This window comes from Agelaius phoeniceus, chromosome 1 (assembly GCF_051311805.1).
Source record: "Agelaius phoeniceus isolate bAgePho1 chromosome 1, bAgePho1.hap1, whole genome shotgun sequence".
NCBI classification, from domain to species: Eukaryota; Metazoa; Chordata; class Aves; order Passeriformes; family Icteridae; genus Agelaius; species Agelaius phoeniceus.
This window is the reverse complement of record NC_135265.1, coordinates 74,959,056-74,979,782: the sequence shown is the minus strand read 5'-3', so window position 1 is coordinate 74,979,782 and position 20,727 is coordinate 74,959,056. Positions and strand designations below refer to the sequence as shown.

General features: G+C 33.3%; 1 protein-coding gene across 3 annotated transcripts in view; it reads right to left on the bottom strand.

Moving 5' to 3' along the window:
• The window catches only part of CDH9 (cadherin 9), a 99,005-nt gene that overhangs the window by 45,696 nt on the left and 32,582 nt on the right, over positions 1-20,727 (bottom strand). For 2 of the 3 annotated variants that reach the window (XM_054638357.2, XM_077181873.1), the window contains exon 3: positions 1,117-1,411. The exons of the other annotated variant lie outside the window; for it this stretch is intronic. In XM_054638357.2, the coding sequence (XP_054494332.2) occupies positions 1,117-1,411 (295 nt within the window). The remainder of the gene's footprint in view (positions 1-1,116; positions 1,412-20,727) is intronic. 3 annotated transcript variants of the gene reach the window in all.

Here is a 20,727-nt window from a genome sequence, read left to right as displayed (position 1 = left end):
TTATAAAATATTTTATAAGTATGTTATAAATTATTTTATCTTATAAAATAAATAAAAATAGTATTTATTCTGTCATGTTTATAAAATAAATTCTAGTTCTGTTATACTTCTTTTACAGCTCTCAGAGATATTAGCTTCTGGGAATTATTTTGTGAAGATGCATATTAATCACAATATTATTTTATATTATTTTCTCTTAACAATGCCATCATTCACAACTGATTTTGCAAACCATTACAGTAAATCATGAAAAGTAAATAACTCTTGAAAATTTTTCTGTTAGTTGTTTCCCATAGCCTAGGGATTTTATGTTTACTTATCTTATGAGAGAAACTGTCTCTGCTGTAAAAAAGTGAAGCACTTAGGTAATCATGATAACTTCTGATGAATGTGTGCTGGTGAATACTATCTATCACTTTATTTATTTGAACAAAACTCAGAGAATTATTTTCCTGTTATCCTGTATTCTCACATCTACTTTTACTTTTCATTTCAGCAGTTATAAATAGTTGGTTTTACCCATAAAGGCAAATAAAATAGTAATATTCTAAATATATTATAATATATAATATAAAAATTTCCATATTAAAACAAACAAACAAACAAACAAACAAACAACCTACCAACAAGAACTATCAATACTGATAAAAAAAGAAGGGAAAAAAATTGTAAAATCATATTATTTCATCATTTTAATGTATTGATTGATTTATATACTTACACACTTATAGTTGTTTCTGTCTAAAGGTACAAAAAGTTTTGGTAAATTAGACTTTAAAATAAAAAGATGATGCTCTTTATGCAAGTGATAATGTCAGGTGTGACAAAACTACGTGGTAACTGATGAGACAGCCATACATGCTGCATTTCTTGATGGTCCTGGTGGGCTCAAAGACTAAAGAGTAGCTTATAGCATGGAAAAAGGATTAAAAAGTAGATAAAGATGAAACAAATTAATAAAAGCAGAAACCAATTATTTATGGTACATTGCTAGCAACAGAAATTGCTCCATGGAATTCAGAGCAGCTAGAGGCAAGTGTCTCAAATAATAAATTACTTATAAGTTCCCAATCAGCTCAAATCTTTTTGTATTTTACATAAGGAGTTTTTACCTACCAACTCCAGACATCTCCGGAATACTGGCGGTGTACATGTCCTTGGTGAATTTTGGTTCATTGTCATTGATATCGTGGATTTTAATGATAAATTCAGACTCTGGCTCCACTTGTCTTCCAGTTTTTCTGTCTATAGCCTTGGCACGTAGCACGTACAGGGACTTTTCTTCTCTGTCCAATTTCTTTGCAGCATGAATATCTCCTGTATTTTCATCTATAATGAACAGACTGCCAGCCCCATCTCCCGTTAATATGTATTTTAAATTTCCATCTCCTTTATCTTGGTCAGTGTGTAGCTTCAGAGAGGTAGAAAAGAAGAATTTTATAAATATATATATATTGTTACTACAGATCAAATAATGCAGCACATATGAATAAGTCTGTACAATCATGACTATAATTGGGGTCAGTAGTGGTTATCTTCTGTCAGTCTGTTAGAAAAATTGAAAATTTTAGGCTCAGTCATACACAAAAAATAGCTGCAAACAAACCCATAAGGACAGAGGAGGATGTAGAGGATGTTGAAATACTATTTAAAATAACAAATTTATAACAAAATTGTATTTCTTTTAACAGTCTGACCAGAAACTACCAGAATTCTACTTTTAGAAAATGACAGGGACTGTAAAACTCCCAAATTTCTACTTGTAAAATAATTCTTGCCTTGTATTTACTGGTTGTTGGTAAGGCAATCAGTTACCTTGAAACAAAATAGAAAAAAAGAGTTTTAAGTATTAGAGATTGTGAACTTCCCCAAATCACCTACAAATGTTCTGATTTAAGTAACTTATGTTTCTAGTTGTATTGTTTTTTTATTTTTTTTAAGGAACCTCTTACCTCTGTTGATTACTTCCTTCTTTCTAGTTGTCTCCACACAGAAGAAATAATTTTCAAGAACACTAGGAGGTAAATGTTCAAAGCATAGAGAGGGCTTTAACAATCCTTTTCCTACTCAACCTCTTTGTAAGAGTTCAAAACTCTGTCCCTATGAACTTACAGGCACTGATTGATTTGCCATACAACACCATTATGAAAAAGTACATACCATGAAAAAGTATGTAAAACCAAAATCAAAACAAGACATTGAAGCTGACCCAGGCACTACAAATTCTCACATAATGCTCTTCTTCAGGAGTCTATTCTTCTTATTTCATTTACATGGCCACATAGTTCATTTTTATGAGCTTCTGCAGTAAATTTTCCTTATGTAAATCCTTTCAGTCACATCAGGCCACAAATTGGTGACTTGAGTGCTTCTCAAGCATGGACAGAGAGAATCTTATCTTGGCATGTTTTCTACTTCTCTGAATAGAAAAATGTAGTATATCAGCAACTTGAGAAAATCTTGTTCAGTATCAATAATGGTGTTAGAGTCACTAGAACAATAAGTTTATTTTTGCCACATCTTGCCTTGTTTCTGTCTTCCTGTCAGTGTTTACCTCCATGTTTCATAGCTGAGCCATTGAACATTTTTATTATTCTACCTGTATGAAGAATCATTGCAATAGATTTTTTCCAAATTATTCACTTTAATTTTTCCTTTTCTTTTAATAATGTATCATAACACTAGTCACCAAATATTATCTGATTACTGTTTTGGTCTTCCAGAGATAAGACTGGATGAGATAACCATCCAAGGTAGGTCATCTCATAGTAAGTTTTAGTGCCTACTGTGTTCAGTGTCTACTGTAATAAATTCCTGTTAAAATTATTAAGGATTTCATGGTCATCTGCTAAAAAGAGGTTCTGTACATGTAAAGGTGCAGATGAATAGCAGGCTCTAAACATAAATATTATGAGCTTGCCAGCCTCATTTTGATGGCTCGTATGAACAACTCTTCTGGTCTTCAAGCAGGGTCTACAACCCTTTAATAGGGACAATAATAAGCAAATGGTGGGAGCAGAGATTTTCTCTATGCCAACAAGTGGTTCCAATAAAAAACCATATCTGTCCATTGCCATTCCTTTACCCATCTTCCTAACAATATACACTCCCTCCAGAGATTAGGTTCATTTATTTTATCCAGATGTTCAACCTATCTACAAAGAGGTCAGATAACTCAAACTTTGATAAGTATTTTAAGCTTCCTACTTGTCTCAAGTTTCTACCAAATGATAAACAGAATTTTCAAGCATGATAAAGTTTTGACTAGAATGTGATTTCCCAGAAATGAAGAGTTCTACTACCTATTGACAATTTACTATGTGGAAGTACTAAAAGTATGTTTGCAAGCTGTTGTTTGTCCTAAATGTGACAATTTCTAATTCCTATGTATGTTTTGTTTTGCTCTTCATATTAGAGGAATCTCCATTTATTTGTGAAGCAATTTTGCAACATCATAACTTGTGAGAAAGAAAAGAGACCATTTTCTTATATAAGAATAAATAAAGTAAAATATTATCTAGCATCCTATAAAAATAAAATACTAGTTGTGTAAAACAGAGCAATCAAGCCATCTTCTTACTATTTTGAATTATATAAATACAAAATATACTTTCAACTTCTGAAACAGAGTAACTTCAAATAACATTGTGAAGGTTTATGCAAAATTATTATACTGATATATATTTGTAGAGACACTGCAATGTAATTTTGACTAATCTATTCTTTTTCTTGATGAATAGTAATCTTCTATGAACTGCTTAAATATTTTGAATTTGTAATATAAAATACAGTTCCAACTTTTCAAATGCTAATTATTCTACTTAAAATTGATAGAAAATGGCCTGCAGTAAATCACATGCAAAAATGTGATGTGTTATAACAATCATGCCTTTTTATTGACTAAAACCAAGGAACAAGAACATAAGAATTTTCTAATTCCTGTTTCCAGTTTCAGTAAATAAATTTGCATACAAAATAGTTTGTGGAATTTTTTTCATTCATAAGCTGTTTAGGTTTGTGAAAGAGGCTCAGATGTTAAAACTGGAAAAATAATATTAATATATATGATCTGAAGTAATCCTTGACTGCTGTCATTTCCTTCTACCTTTTACAGATTCAGCAGGTCTGGGAATGACCACCATTCACAGAAAGCAAAGCATCATTCCTGTTATTTATTCTACATGACCTTTCTCTAATTGGATTGGGGTAGGTTAGAAAGCAAAAACTTCACATGGGTGGAGCACAAACTTTTCAAACCTTTCCTTTCTAATATCACAAATTAATCATTCTGCAAGTCAGAAACATGAAACACTTTTATAAATGCAAAAAACCCCATAACCAAGACCCCCCCTCCCCCCAAATCAAACCTACCAAGAGAAATCCAAATAAACCTTGCTCAAAAATCCCAAACAAATGCAGATAATACATTAGATTCTTAATATGTATATATAGTACATATTGACCGCTGATAACAAAAGCCACCCCCATTAATTAATTTGAAACATGTTGGAATGAAGACATAACCCAGATACACTGCTGAGAATCTGGATTTCTTAATATTCCTTTGCTCACATTTCTCTCTTTGTACTCTTCTATGTGACTGGCTAAAAAATTCTCAACAAAAATTTTCCTGTGGATCATCAGACACAAAGATATTATTAATGATTAGGAGAATGACAATCATCTATTTTTAATGATGTATATCTTATAAATATGGGCACATTTACAAATAGTCTCACAATACTTTTTTTTTTTATTTTATTTTTTTACCTAGATAAAGCGTGCTTCTCAAATTAAGCTATCTGTCCAGTTTTGGACAGAACTAAATTTTTATGTGATGGGATAATTGAAATCTTGATATTCTCAAAAATCTTGACATAATTTTATGTGGATCACTGTTATTCTATTTTTCAATGAAAAAATGAGTAAGCAAGCAGAGATTATCTCAGAGTTCTGAAGCATAATTCTATTTTCCCAAAATCAAGTACCTTGCTCCACTAGTTTACACTTCATCCTTATTTAGTACTCAATATTTATCAAAAAAGGTGTTTATGACACATAACTTCTTGGTTTTAGGCAGTATTTTATTTGACTAGGCATTCTTAGTATGTCTGAGGCTAATTTATGACTTCTCTCAAAAGTGCTGTTATGCACAGTAGACAAGATATCAGTATTCTTTGAAGTGAAAATGTATCTCAAATTGTTAAGTTCAGGAATTGGTATGGAATGTCAAAAAAAATATAGAGTAAGAAAAAGAAAAGGGAATATTACCTTAGAAAAGACTTCCTTAAAGGTCCCTGTTTCCTATTAATTCTGTTTTAATTTACTAAATTTCCAGTAAACTGCATTTGATCTCCTCTTAACTGTTTGTAATAGACAGTAACTCTTTTCAAGTTAGGCAGACATATAATCAATGGAAGAGGAGAGAATCAATGGACACGGTTAACAAATTATATAGTGATATGAATGCATTTACTGCATTGAGAAGAAAGAAATCACCAGACTTCATTTAGATTTCATTTTATTTGCAGTTTTCTTCTGTACAACTATTGTAGCAGAAGAAAAGGAGGAAAAAACAAGCAATAAGAGCTACTTATTACTAGTGATGGTTATGAATAAATACAGTGAAAACACTTATTTGTTTGCTTAAATTCAGAAAAGAGGTATAATCTCCTTTGTGGAAAGGGGAGAGGGGAAATTAGAGACGAAGACACATTGGGAGAGGACAGACCCATGTTTATGTTGTGGTAGGCACTCTGCTAATGCTTACAAATTAGGAGGTTTACAGTGCGCCTCTGTATCTTGGCTCAGAAAAAGATCTATTGCTACAGATCTCTTACCTCCACTGTCTCCACCCATACAGTTGTCTCCTGCAGAGGAATCCTGATGTCCTGTGGTCTATTTGCCTGAAAATACTTTCTAGTAGGAGTGAACAATTTTCTTTCCTTACCTTTAAAGTGGAGAAAATACACTGGAGGGTTGTTGTAGGCAAACAAACTCTTTGGTGGCATTAAATTGGTATATCTGCATATTTTAGGGAGACAAAGACCAGGCTAATTTCCACATTGTCCCGGTGAAACTACTACCAGAACACAATGAAACTACTAACAGAACACAAATTAACATCCTCTTTTAAGGATATGTTGATGAATCTGGATTGCATGGCATAGCAAAGTTATAATAGAGATGTGCATGGGAGGCTGAAAAGGTGCAGTTTTAAAGTCAGAAATAGTGTAAAGGCAGGACGAAGTTTCAGATGTTTCATAAGCCATAAGCATTATATCAATAGCTCTATAGCTAGAAAGTGTTGGGGTTTGGTTGTATGTGCCCAGACCTCCTGGATCGGGAAATGTGTAGAGAAAGAATAATAGACTGTACATGGAATGAACTATCAACCTGAATTATGTTATTAACTGTCAGATTTATTATGATTCTTTGAAATATCCTTATATCTGTTTAAATTTTAAAACACTAAGTACTATAGCAAGCAATGGAAAGGGACATGGAAGCATAAGCTATTCAGGTGTGTCCAAAGTGACCCTTTCTAAAACTAGAGAAAAATTAGGAAATTTTCTCCATTTGTAGGATTCTTCAAAAATCTTTTAATCACAGTTTTTAGCTAAAGCTCCTGGCCTGAGGGGAAAAACATGCTAAGTAAAGGAAAATGTGTGTATGTTTCTTCTACAAAGCCATGTGTCTATTTACATCAAATTTCTATTCATATATGGTGATGATACGATGCTATTTATTCTAAAACTGTGAAACAGAAAGAAATTGAGTTTTCCAAGTTATACCAGTATGCATTAAAACACAAATTGATTTGAGCCCGGGAATTTGACTGTAATTATCGTTCTTAGCTTGCTCCAATTAAAGAAGGTTGTGTATACAGAGGTGGGAAAGAAGACAGCATTTGTGAAAGAGGATAAGTATTACCTGAAACAGAATAATTTAATTCTAATAAAAAAATGAAAGTGGTGCACCTGAAATAAGGGCTGGTATCATCTCAGCCAAACCTAAAATCTCACACACAATGTATTGAGTGCTAGTGACAGGCAGGATATTAACTAGTGCCCCTACTGTATATATATTTAAACCTAAGTGAGATCTACAGCAGTTACGATACAGCATCAACAGCAGCTCAGCCAATATTCTCTTTCATTAGCATTTTAAGTAATTAAAAACTCTAAAGACATCTTAATAGATGCAGTAGTTCTTCAGTGTGGATTGAAGTAGCAGTACATGCATTGCTTTAATTTCCTATTTATGTGTGTTTAATCAAAAGTTTTATGTATGCACTAAATGGCAATGTATTTACCTGACTTGAATTTGTGACATCAGCACAAACTTCTTAATTAAACAACCAGACTCTGTGTGTGATGGTAACCTTATCTTCTGCTTTCCAGCATCTGGTTCTTGTGTTCAGCTGTCTATTGTTAGTAATTCTCTAGAGAATGATATTGCAAAAAACACCGCTGACATCAGCTGAAGGTTCTGATTTTTACTAAATACTTAAGGGTAAATCTTGTTTCAATTCAGGAAGAGTTCAGTAGAATTCTTAGTAGTCTTTTGGTTAGAATGACACAAACGCAAAATGGGGAATTCCACGTATGTATTCTGCACACATAGGAAGGAATCCTGAAAATCAGAGCTGTATCCTCATGCACCTCCGTACCGTTCTTATCGTCTGTATCTCCTGTGCCCTTTATAAGTTGTAGTCAAACCTGCAAAAATGTTTGCATCCTTACTTCTGCACAAAGAACTGGATTTCAGAGCACATAATTTTTTTCTCTCTACTTTCCAAATCAACACCTGAGTTATAGGTTTTCAGACTGATGAAAAGAGCCAACTTCTTTTGTTATTATTTATGGCTTACCAGACACAGACATTTGTCTGTTCCATAACATAAGACACAGATTTACAGGAGGTGAATCCAGTCATCAATTGTGTCCACAGGTCAGAAATTATGACATCATAACACCAAGCACTGCCACTTTAATCAATCCTTAGAAAAGGTGTTAAATCCATCATTATTTTAAAGGTTTCACAATAGCAGAGGATATCTTTCTCATGGATTTTTCTTTCACCAGAAACTCCTGAGTGAAATCTGTCTGGGTGCATGACTTTCCTTGCTGTTTTAGAGGCACTCAAAATATTCTTTGGTTCCAAAAGATGTGCACAGAGATTGGCAGGAATAAAAGCTCTGACCTAGAAGCAACATGAGTTTGTCGTATGGATGGATTATCCCCTACCCTCTGCAGAACTAATTGCTCTGAGCTCAGCTCTATACTAATAAGCTTATAAGAAATACTTTAATAGGGGAGACCAATGGTTTTTTGCCAAGTACTTTATCTCAGAGGCAGCAGGAGGTGCTGGTTTAAGAGAGTAGTCATTCTGACCACTGTATTTTTTGATTATGTTAGTGTCCCTGCCTCCCTGACCCCAGAATTTAGAACTTTTAGATTATAATATCTTTTAGATTATAATATAAAAAATAATAATTTCTTTTAGATTATAATACCAATAATAGTATTTGGTTTCATGATTTGTTCTCTTCTATTTTCTTTTGGGAATCTGATGCCCTTTAACTTGTCTGGTTATTCATTGCCCTAACTTTGAACAAGGACTGTATTGACTCAATATACTGAGTGTTTAAGTGTTTCCAGGAATGAGGTCATCCACAACAACCTCAAGAATATATCAGTAACAGGAATATTTGAGCATTTTGTCACTTCTGATCATAATTTCATGCGCATATAGATATATATTTATAGACAGTTGTGCACTGATCAAGACTGCATGGTTTTTAGGAAGTCATACAGCATAATGGAATAGTAGGATATTGAGATGTAAGCTAATATGATCAGAGTCTTTTTTGGCCTTAAATATGTAAACAGACTTCCAGGATTTCAGCATCAAGCAAACAAAACTAGACTATAGGCCTGCTGACTGGAATTTTTTTTAAGCTGCTGGATATGTAGTTTCCAGAAATACTCAAAATACTATTTACTCGCCTTAAAACATACTTGTTTTTACACAAATTCATTTCAAATCTGAAAAGTTATTATGCTGAGTTTCATGCTTATTGATTAGGAATGACCTCTACCACAAAGATTAATTCTAAAATGATATATTTTTCCTAACATCCTGCTTTGCAAACTAGTAAAAAGAATATGTTGTGGACACTGTGCACACCTCACAAGAAGAAATTAATTCATTCCTCAATAGTAATTTCAGAATTTCATTGTTATGTGGTGGTACATTAAATGTCTTAAATGTTTATCTAAAAACAAATTTTCAGATGAACAGTACTGGAAAGAAGACAAGGTCATTGTTGAAATTATCACTAAGGTCCTTTATTACTGATTATTTGTTGACAATGTTGATTAAAAAAGAAAAAAAGAAAAACACAGACTGAAGTTGATTTTAATTAACTGTTTATAATTATAAATTTACTAAAGTTAATTTTAATTAACTGTTTATAATTATAGCTGTTTTAAATTATACTGTTTCTCTGTTCTGCTGACTGTCTTGAAAATGTAAATTGTCATACCAACTCAAGAGTAGTCAGTGAAAGTATCCTGTAGAACTATCCATGTCATACCTTCATCAGTGTGAGTGCAATTCCCCTGCCCAATGTCTGCTCCAAGACAAGCATATGCCCAACCCCTGGAAAAATCTGGGAGAGTCTCAAAAGTAGGTATATCAAAGAAAAAGGTTTGAATCAGGACAGGACATAATAAGAATCAACCCTTGAATCTGTTATGATAAGGTAGCTTCCTATGGGAAGCTATTTTTTCAAGAAGAGTATCATGAAAACCATTAGTTAAGAAAAAAATTTTCATCTATTTTTTTCTTTTTCTTATTTGTTCACTCATTTTGCATTTATTTAAATTTGCATTACTTACTTATATAGTTTTTTAAATCTTCTTTCAAAATTTGAAAACTTGTTCAGTGAGGGTAAAGACAAGGCAGTGGCTGGAATAGTTATCAACACTCCTTAATGTCTTCCATGGCACAACAGAAACTGAGTGTAACTGCATTTGGAGGGTGCCTGAGATGGACTTCAGATTCTGCATAAACCACAGGCTGATTGTACCTGTCTGATCAAACATGAAGATTGTGGCTTAGAGGGGAGCCAGGACAAGGCTCCCTGGGGCTTCAGATGAAAACTCCATGAGAGAGAAGTAGTGCCTAGAGAAATCAAAGTGTAAGGCCCAAACCAAGCCTAAAGCCCTGTACACCAACAGTGTTGCTTCATGTTTAATTTAATAGCTGAATCTGCAAACTGGTCAGATGAAATGAGATTAAGAAGGAGAAATTAGACAGTGCAGGAGATATTTAGGAAGGATTTAAAAAATAAAAGTTTTTTAATGCAAATATTAATGAAAAAGAAAAAACAGCAGGAAGTGCATAAGGGAATAGTTATATTATTAGTTCAAGAGCAAGAATTGTCAAAGCATTTGCATGTGGTTAAGGCAGATAAAATTCTGAATGCATTGATGGTAATGTTCTAATAACTTTATGAAAAAATTTTGTAGGGAGAGAACTGGAGAATTTAACGATGACTGTCTCTATTCTTTTCTGAAATCTATTTTTGTCTAAGGAAATTCTCTGTCCTTTGGAGAAGGTCACAGCACACATAATAAAACTGATTGTTTTGCTAATTATCCTGCATCTTCAACTGGAGTCAAATGTTGACCATGATCTTGTTAATCATGTGAAAATAGATTTTAAGATAGAAATTGAGATTTTGTTATTAATAAAATAAGGGAACAGACGTGCTTTTTTTCAAATTGTTTTCACTCTTGATGAATGCTCTCCTTTCTGTCTTGATTTCTCCAAATAGATAAGCCTTGCCAGTCTGTGAAATTGTCCCTGTTCCATACTGCATCAGACTGTTGTCATTGACCTGTTCTGTGACCTCAAATCACTGCTCCAGCAACTTTGTTGCAGTTCTCTCCTCCTCAGAAGAGATGTTTTGTCAGTGCCTGTCTCACCATAGGTGATGTTCATTTAATGTAAAATACTTTGATAAATTCCATTGAATTATACTTATGAATGTGGAAATTATTAATCCTAGAATCACGATTTTAACATTTGACTTATCTTTGTCTCTTTTATTCACGTCTAAGAGGTCAATGTAAATTTTTTCTTTATCCTGAAGATAAACCAGTGATTTACATGGATATACACATACACATATATTTTCATAATTTTTAGGACAATAAAAGGACTTTGAATTATGGGAGAGAGGGGGGTTGTTTCTTCTTTTTCTTTTGCACAACATGGAGTTAGACCAGATTTAGCCACCGGAACTACAAAGAAAATTAATTGCAGTATCTATAATAAGATGAAAACAGAATGGATGATTCCTGTTTCCCTCCGTATTTTGGAGGCACTGAAGAATTTCTTCTTCTATAGATTCATATTTTTCCCTTCACTTCGTGCCTTTCTGTATGTGATTCTAAATTTTTCATATGGAGTCTGTGGCAATCAAACCGTGGCCTCTTCCATTCCATAATTACTAGCCTTTTCGGAGATTAATGTATTTGCGTGTTATGTGAAATTTAGAATTAAAAAATAACTCAACACACTTATATGATTTATTTTGCTTTCTTGCAACAACCTTCCTTCCATTTCCTTCAGTGATGATGGATACAGAAATATTTGTTTCCATGCCAAATTCCTCTTTAAATTCATTTTATTGTCCACACCAATTGTTTATATCTAATTTATATAGGTTTAAAATTAAAGACAAATGTTTATTTCTTTTAGTCACTTGTTTTGCGCAGAACATACAGTCTTTTTTTTCCTTTTTTTTTTAAATTATTGTTTTACAGGGACATTAATCTCACCCTTTTAAATGCAAATAATGTAATGGTAGAGAGAAAGGGAAAGCAAATACTTTTAGTATTTTATTTTTCATTTCTTAATTTGTTCTTATCAGTCAGCTACCTGTTGTATACAAACATTTAATGCTCTGTTACCTCCTGGTATTTGACAGGGTTCATTCATCAGAAATGCTTATTAAAAAGAAAAATATGTTTACTTCCACAATCCCTGTAAGACTCAGCTATCAGAAGAGCACCATTTTAAAGGTGACATCAGAACTTACAAAATTTTATCAGTGTGATATATTAGTGTTTAATTCCACTTTAACTTCATAGAAGTTGTAAACCAGAACTTTTTATAAGAACCAAATTTATTCTCAATATTTGGATATTTAGTTTAATTCAGCTCTTAATCAGTAATATGTAGTAACAGCTACAATTTCAAAGGTCAAAAATGGCTACAGGTGGTGATAGCAAATACAAATTTTAAGTTGGATTAATTTTATGAATGCTTGAGTAGAAGTATAACAGTATCCCATTTAGTATCTGTTGTGGTCATTGTTATGCTTTAGGAAAAGTTAAAGCAATCAATTATATCAAAAATTCAGGCACTGTTTCCCAAGTAGGTAGATAGTAAATACTTGGTTCTGTATTGTTCTCCTTTTCATAGTGTACCCTGATGTACCATTCAGCCCAATACTTCATAGCTATTGTCATTCTATTCCAGAGCTTTTTTTTTTTTTTTTTTTGTAATATTGTGTGGGAACAACTCATACACAGACATGTTCTGAGGAAAAGCTTCATTAGAGAATTGTTGGCAACTACAATTTACAGATGGAAAAAATAAAATTTATATTAAAAAAAAATTAGTCAAATTTTATTAATAATTATTTCCAGCACTACCAAGTATTTGTTTTATGGCAGGATACGGGACAAAAATTCCTTCTTGTACCTGAATGAACCATTCTAACAACCTCTTTGAGATTCTGGCAAGAGCTTTACAACTAAAGTAAGGGATAATTGATGCCATTTCTCTTTAAGCTCCTCCTATGGAAATGGAGAATAGGTAACAAAACTTCTTTTCAGTTAAATGATTCAAATAATATTATCACCCTGGTTGTCATTTCCTTGCTTTCAAAATTTGAAAAAACTGCTATAGTGGCTTCCATCTGAAAGGGCATACTTGTGTCTGAAATGTGAAGAAAGACAGAGAGGAATTTGTGACTTCTGAAATGTTCATGGAGGTTGTAATGCTTTCTTATTAATTTTACTACATTCTGTTATGTAAAAAGAGAAAAGAGGGATTTGAGCAGTGTTTCTTGACCCTAGGTTGATGTAAGAGTGAGCAGAAGTTTGCGCAGTGTGTTTGTGCTGTTACAGCAATACGTACAGCAATGATCAGACCATGGTTATGTATTTCCAAAACTGATAAGAGTACACAGGTTCCTTTTTGATTGATACCCAGCATAGTGGTTAATTGGCCAATTACATGGACTAGACTAACATTTTTTTTTTCCAGTTCCATAAGACTGAAATGTGTGGTGGTTCCAGCAATACACAGTATTTGATGTATCGGGCACACATAGGAAGAACACGCTGTTCTTGGCAGATGCTTGTTGACAGCTTCTCTATTTGTTGTCAAGATGACTATTCATAACCCTCTCCCTGACAGACAAGACATTGCACAATACCATCCTCTGATGCTGCCAAATCGACCTTTTTAGGTAGTCACATACTGTTTTGCTCTGATGGCTTTTGTACTCTATCACTGGGCTGGCAGGTACCAGTAAACCACAATGTAGTCAAAGCACTTTCCCTCTCCAGAACCATTCCCATAATGTAATCAAGGGAATAAATAAGCAACCTAATGAAAAATATCTCACAAAACATGTTTTCCTCAGCCTCCCACCTTTTCATGCCCAATAAATGATTGCCTGACAATAAATAATGATAGGTCTGCAGATTGCCACTGGTCTAATCTTCTTTTCCCAGGCTTAATGCTACAAGATTAAGAAATACTAGCCAAGGAAGCTTTAATAAGATAGAGCTATTCTACGGATAACAATTACCTATTGTGCCAAGTTCCTGAGCCAGATAGATCTTCAAGCTAGACCTTGTTAGGCCTTTTCACATATAGAGCTTGACAAGAGTAAGAGACACTTAAGCTCAGAAAAACCATTTTTATTAAAATGAAAATTATGTTTTAACTGGCAGCTGGAAATTACCACTGCAGACAGAAGACAACTCCATTCTCCATGCCCACCGTGTCTTTAAAATAGGTGGTTTTACTTCAAGCCTTGCTTTTTTATTAGTTTGTCAACATGCTCAATTCCAGCGAACTCCACAGGGGAGGCTGCCCCATTCCTGCTGTCTGGTCCCACCCCTTTAGTGCTCTGAGCACACTCAGGACATCCCCAGGGAAGGGTAGCTGTGACTAAGCCAAGAACAAACATTGAGGAGAACTATAAAGTAGACTCCATGCCATTGCTGCTAGGTTGGGTATTGGGTGAACATAACTTTTTCCACACCTGAGAGAAGCATAGAGGAAGAGAGGGAAAAGAATTGGAGAAATATTGCTGGTTTTGCCTATGTTGAATTGTCATGAATTGACTTTAACTTTAAAAGCAGCTTAGTAATTTTTTAGAAGACCTGCATTTTTGCTATGGGTGAACTTTTCAGTTAGTGTTGCTAAATTTTCAAAAATTACATTGAAAACTCCCCTTTTCCATTAAGTATCCATAAAAGTACATATTTTGTAGCTTCCTGTTTTATTATTTTTAAATTGAAAATCATTGCAGTCTGGATGTTCTGTCCCCAGAGGGGAGAAGAAGGGACAAGGAAATGGAAAAAAACAAGGGAAAGAAGAAAGGGGAAATTTGCAATGAAAGCTTTGAGGATTTCCTCATTTCTTATATTTATGGGGGTTTTTTTTGTTTTTGGTGGGTTGTTTTGGTTTTTTTTTTGTTTTTGTTTGTTTGTTTGTTTTATTTACATTTTTCTCAAAAAAAGTTTAGCTGATTCAGCCGTTTAACTTGAAAAACACACACAGAATCCTTGAGAACAGAACAGCCAGGGCCCTAAAGAGAAACACAGACTTCAGGTTCTGGGTAGTATCATTGTCACCTTTCTGGCATGTGGTTTTTTTTTGGTTTGTCATGAAAACCTCCAGTATCAATACAATGCTGTCTCTCTGAGAGCTCTTTACCTAGTACTTAACTGTATTGACTGTATTTAACATCACAAAACTTTTTCCTGATGATAAGTGTAAATCAACTTTATGACAATATGAACCCAACTTCTCACCCTGAACATGACAAGAACTTCAGATTGTTTTTTTTAACAGCCTTTTATGTAGCTGAAGAAACAGAAGCTGTCAGATCTCATGACAGCTGCTCTATCTGTACCAAACAATGCCAACTCACTCTTGTTATTCATGTCTTTGAAGCCTCTGATCATTGCAGTTGTTTTCAAAAGTAATTCTTTATTTTATGTGAAATATGATGTTCAAATTTGACAGCAAAATTCTAGCTTAGACCCATTCTTGCAATGCAACATGCAAGATATTTCCTATTTAAACAGTTTATACTTGGGTTATGCATGATGTGATTAGGTCTCTAATCACTATTAGTGATCTCTGTCACTGTTTTTCAAACTTCAATCAAAAATGTGTTGTCAGAAATTCCTGCTGCCCTTTCTAGAAAAACAGAGTCCCATTGTGTTTGGAAGATGTAAGATTTGTCTTTCATCATTTTCTTCCCTGGCCCTCCAGCCTTCTTTTTAAAATAACAAAATTTATTGAAGACTTTATTTTTTTATTGTTTTTTGACAAAAATAAATTTTACTTCCAGCAATTTTTCAATAAGGTTTATGTTGAAAGCCTCCAGAAAATAAATAATTTTTAAACAAGTAAAACTATGGCTCCGTATGGGTGTTCGCAATTAATTTATGAATGTGTCTAAGACAGGGACATCTTGTGGCAATTTTAAAATTTTTTTCCCCTTCTGTTTGTCTGCTTCAATTTTAGCTTCATTTTGGTGGTTTGTCTGCCTAGGATATGGCTGCTTGAAACTAGATCAAATATTTATTGAAAAATGTGCTAACTGAAGAATGCAGTGTAAGTGGAGATAATTTATTAATTTCCAAATCAAAGAAGTTTTCTCTTTTGTATTTTTTAAATATTGGTTAGACTGTTTTTCTTATTTCTTTGGTATTTACTGTCTTTATTTTTTTTTCCCTTTTCTATTTTGATATATCATTATTTCCTTATATTTACTCAAATACAAGGAAAAACTTGAGGTCTGAGAAAGGAAAGACAAGAGGAGATCCTACTAATTTTTCATATTTTATTCAATCCTAAAATATTGGTTTTACTTTAGGAACAAAGATTCTAATGAAAATATGGTATTATACCTTCTTCAAAAGTGATTTATAAGGTGGCTTTGGGATACAATACACACTAGATGGAATATATTAAAGATATGATGAAAACTTCCCCCGGTTGAATTATATCTTTAAGTGATAGAAATGTATGATTTTTTAAATGATTCTGTGGGGGTTTTTGTAGTTTTTTTTGGTTTGGTTTTTTTTTTTTTTTTTTTTTTTAAATTTACCATAGTGCTAAGTTTAAAGATATCAAAAACCATTCTGTTTCTAGTTGCATTTATTGATGTCCTGATTGCAATAGTTTTACAGGGAGGACAAATGGACAGTAGCTATAACAAAGTAGAGAGCACACTTGAAACACTGAAAGCATTGTGCATCTTTATATGCTCTCATCCTTACAGGTCACTCTTAAACTGTCTCTGTAGAGGGAAAGTAGCAAATGCTATAAAGAAATCCTTATGGAAAAAATTCATAAATTGATTTAGGTTGCAAGTAAAAAAGTAACTTCTCTCTCTCACTACAAATGCAAGATAAAAATAAAAATTCAGTACACAAAGAAAATAGTATTAGGTAATCAGTAAAAACTTCTGTGGAAGAGAACATTATGCTTCAGGATGGAGCAACTGAGGTTATTGCTGGTTTGGGCACTGCAGTGTTGCCAAGAGCCAGCTTTTTTGGGTCACCCCTGTAGGCCATAAGCTTCTTCCTCCCAGCTGCTCAGAGCTGAGGTTAAGTATGGCCAAGGCCTCAGCAACATGTTTGGAGGACATGAATAAATGAGGATAAGACTAACGAAGAAAGTGCTTTACTGCTCTCAGGTTTCCAACTTCTCTGCTGCTTTTCATATTAAGAGTGAGCTTACTCTGGACTGGTAGGTCTACCAAAGGCAGAGAGCAAAGTAATGTGAAATAATATTTCCAGCCATTAAGATATTTACAGTATATATTTACAAGAAAATACTATCAAATTCCATTAATTAATAAGGAAAAAAAACCTCAAAACTGTTCGGTACAAAGGGACATTTGAGTGAATATTTTTTAATAATAACCAAGTCTGGTGAGGTTGGCAATTCAGTGATACCTCTTTTCTTGTTTTTAAGTTAAATTTTTATTAAGTAAATAATTATTTATGGAGTTTAATTGAGTTCTTTTGGTTTTGTCTCTCTCTTTTAAGAGAGACTGCTATGTCATACAACCTTACTTGCAGATGTCTGAATATTTATAAATGTAGATTACAAGAAAGAAATGGCTGCATTTAAATATATGTTGTACCCTGCCCTTCCAAAAACAAAACCAAACCAAACACCTCCACTCCCTCACAAAAAAAAAAAACAAAAAACAAAACAAAACACCAAAACAGAAAACTATCCTTTCACTATTTTTCTTTTCACTTTTTACATCTTGTTAAGACACACAAACAAATGTCATGAAACAAATTACTTGGTTTAACTGATGATAGAAGAGAGATAATTCTTGAGTTTTGATCCAATTTAAATGCTGCTTATGAGATGCAGAACCTAGTTAATTTGTTTTTATAGAAGTTGTTAAAAAGGAGATTACTCATAAGCAGTTAATATTGAGCACTGATGTTTATTTTTTTTTATTTTGTATTTCCTCCTTTATTATGAGAAAGAAAAGTTGTAGGTGATGTGAAAAAAAATTTATTCTTGTTTGTTTCTTCTTTTTAAAATTCTGGGATATGGCAGGTGTTGGGTTGTAATGTTTATGATTGCTTCTGACATATACTGCATGGTACTTCACCCATTATCTGTCCATCAAGATTAGCAACCTTTTATTAACAAGGTGCCTGTTTGATACAGCGAGAGGAGAGCTTCAATGTAGAGAAAAGTAATTGGGTGACTTAAAGGAAGGAAAATCTCATCTCTTGAAATCATTTCAATATACTGTTGCAAAAACATAAAGGACCATGTTTTCCAAAATGGCTCATGATTTTGATCAGGTCTATTTATTCTTGTCTAGGGATATTTCATAAGGAGTGGAGTTAAAGGTATTTGGCATTTTGCACAAGTGATGTCCATTCAGTGGGTATCAGTTATGTCATTTAGAAATGGAGACATATAAAATCAATATTATGTTTGGAAAACAAAACTAATTTTTCTTTGAAGGGTATTTAGTTAGAGCCTTCTGTGCAAGTTTTTTCCTTACCAGCATTTTAATACTTCCTGAACTGCTTGTCCATTTTTAAGATAATTATGTCTTTGGATAGGTTGTTAGGAAGTGAGTAGATCTGGTAAATTTTTCTCATAAAAGATCAGTGTTTTGACTTTCAGGTTCTGCAAGGGGCTTAAAGTTAGTAGCAGCTAAGAGGCTGGATCTATGGCCCCTCCCATGCAAAAGAAAAAGAGATTCCCAGATATGACATACAGTCAGGTGTTTATTTTCTCAAGACCTTATTTTATAACAAAAAAACCTATCAGGTTGTTTTTCTTCCTTCAAAACGAAAATAATTTCACAAATTTAACTGTCAATACTATATTGGAATCCACTTTTTCTGTGAATTCTTAGTAGGCAGAATCAGGTTTTACAGTTTCTCTCACTACATCCTCTGAAATTTCCTCCTACTAATAATCTGATTTAGACATGCATCTCACTAGGCAACTGACATTTTGAAAGAACGTAGCTATTTTTATATTTTAGAATTTATTTTTTGTTCTTGTCTAATTTTTTAAATGGGATTCTCTACTGCTTACCTTGCATATGTCTGACTGAATATTTCATTTGCAAACTCTCTAGAGCAAAGTTTATCTCCCTATGCATTTTATAAACAATGTATTTAATGCATTCACCTATGTTTGAGACATGAATCCTGAGTTTGCAGAAGGAAAGAAAGATGTGAGGAGGGCATACTGTAAGTTGTCTGGATTTACCTTGACACCCATCACATTCACAAGGCAATTATTCTGCATGTATCCCCCATCCTTGAAGGGTGGCTGCAAGCAATCCAACTATAAAAATTAATAATTTTTTAATATTATGGCTATGATCCCCTAGATGTTTATTTTATGATAAAGTTTCTTAATTCAGTTTATTTAAATTTTAGAACCAGATTTGTTATTCTACCCCAGAAACCCATCTGCCTGTGCATATCCATATTAAAGAGGGGATAGATAAGAAAGAATGCTTGCTATGAACTAGTCCCCATGGGTTGGAATAAAAGTGGTCTTACTTCACACACACTAGTTTGCTAATTACCATCACATTGAAGAGGAGAATACTAAACCTGAGATTTAAGCCTTTCTCAGAATAATTTTGTTCAATGAAGTTGTTGGGGTGCTTTTTATTTCTTTAAAAAATCCTTCTTGTTGTAGCAGTTCCCTCTTGGTGCTGTATGTCACATGTACCTACAATAATATGAACTAGCTAAAAATGGATTTACGCAGTTATATATAGGGGTTTTTTTATTATTTTTGAGGAAAGAACTGGGATCATTTCACCATGGTATAAACTGTTATAAAATCAATGAAAACACATGGAGTTCATCAGTTTAATGCAATTTCTCTTTGGAACACAGAATAATATTTGGGGTAATTTTCACCTGTTTAGTTAATCAATGATGCTGACCTGTCTCAGGGGTCTTTCTGTAATATTTTGTAGTAAAGGGTAAAAAATATCAACAAGTAGTTTGAGTTAAAAGAAGTGAAACATCTGAGATCCATCTGCTCTACAGCCCTCTGGTTTTTCTTCCTGGACTTAGGTCTATGGTAATAAGGTCCAATAATTTTTTGTTAGTTTAGAACAAGTAAGATGCAATCCTACCTTACTCTGATAAGTTTGCATCTGTTGCAATATAACACATAAGCATTCCTTTTGTGAAACAGGGATGGTGGTGATGGTCTTGATGCAAGCTTAATTTATTTGAGTGTTAAAGTATTTTGAGGTCATTCATCTATATTCAGTGGGACTGAAATTGGAAGCAGCTCTAATGTTTGACATTCGCTTCTCCTTTATGACAGATTTCTACTAAAATATCAGTCTATTTCTATCAGTCTAGATAGATTTACAGATATGGAGTTTGAATTATTGTGCACCTTTTTGTATGTTTTCTTCACAAGTCTACTCAATATTCAATAATACTTGTAAACACGTTGTTTTTAGAAGTATCTCTGTGAAATTAGTTCATCCTTTATTGGAGACCCTTTTGCCTACAACAAAACTTTTACACACTGATAAACAGATCTAGCAATTGTATTATTTGCTTTTGTCTTATTTCTGCCACTTCACGTTAGATTAATTTAATAGAAAACAGAATTGTACAGGTGTTGGCATGAACAAGGTAAGAATCAAGTTTTTAGTTACAAGGGCTGACTTCTTTGACATTTGTTTCTTAATATAGGGAGATGATTTTCATGGTTTCCAGATGATCATGTCTCCCACAACCAGAGATATTAGCTAATGTTCAAAAATATTTGGGAGCTTTTATCTACAAATGTCCAAATCAGTTTAGTAGCTAGGCACCTGAAAATGAGAGTTACCTGATAATAAGAGCTAGTGAC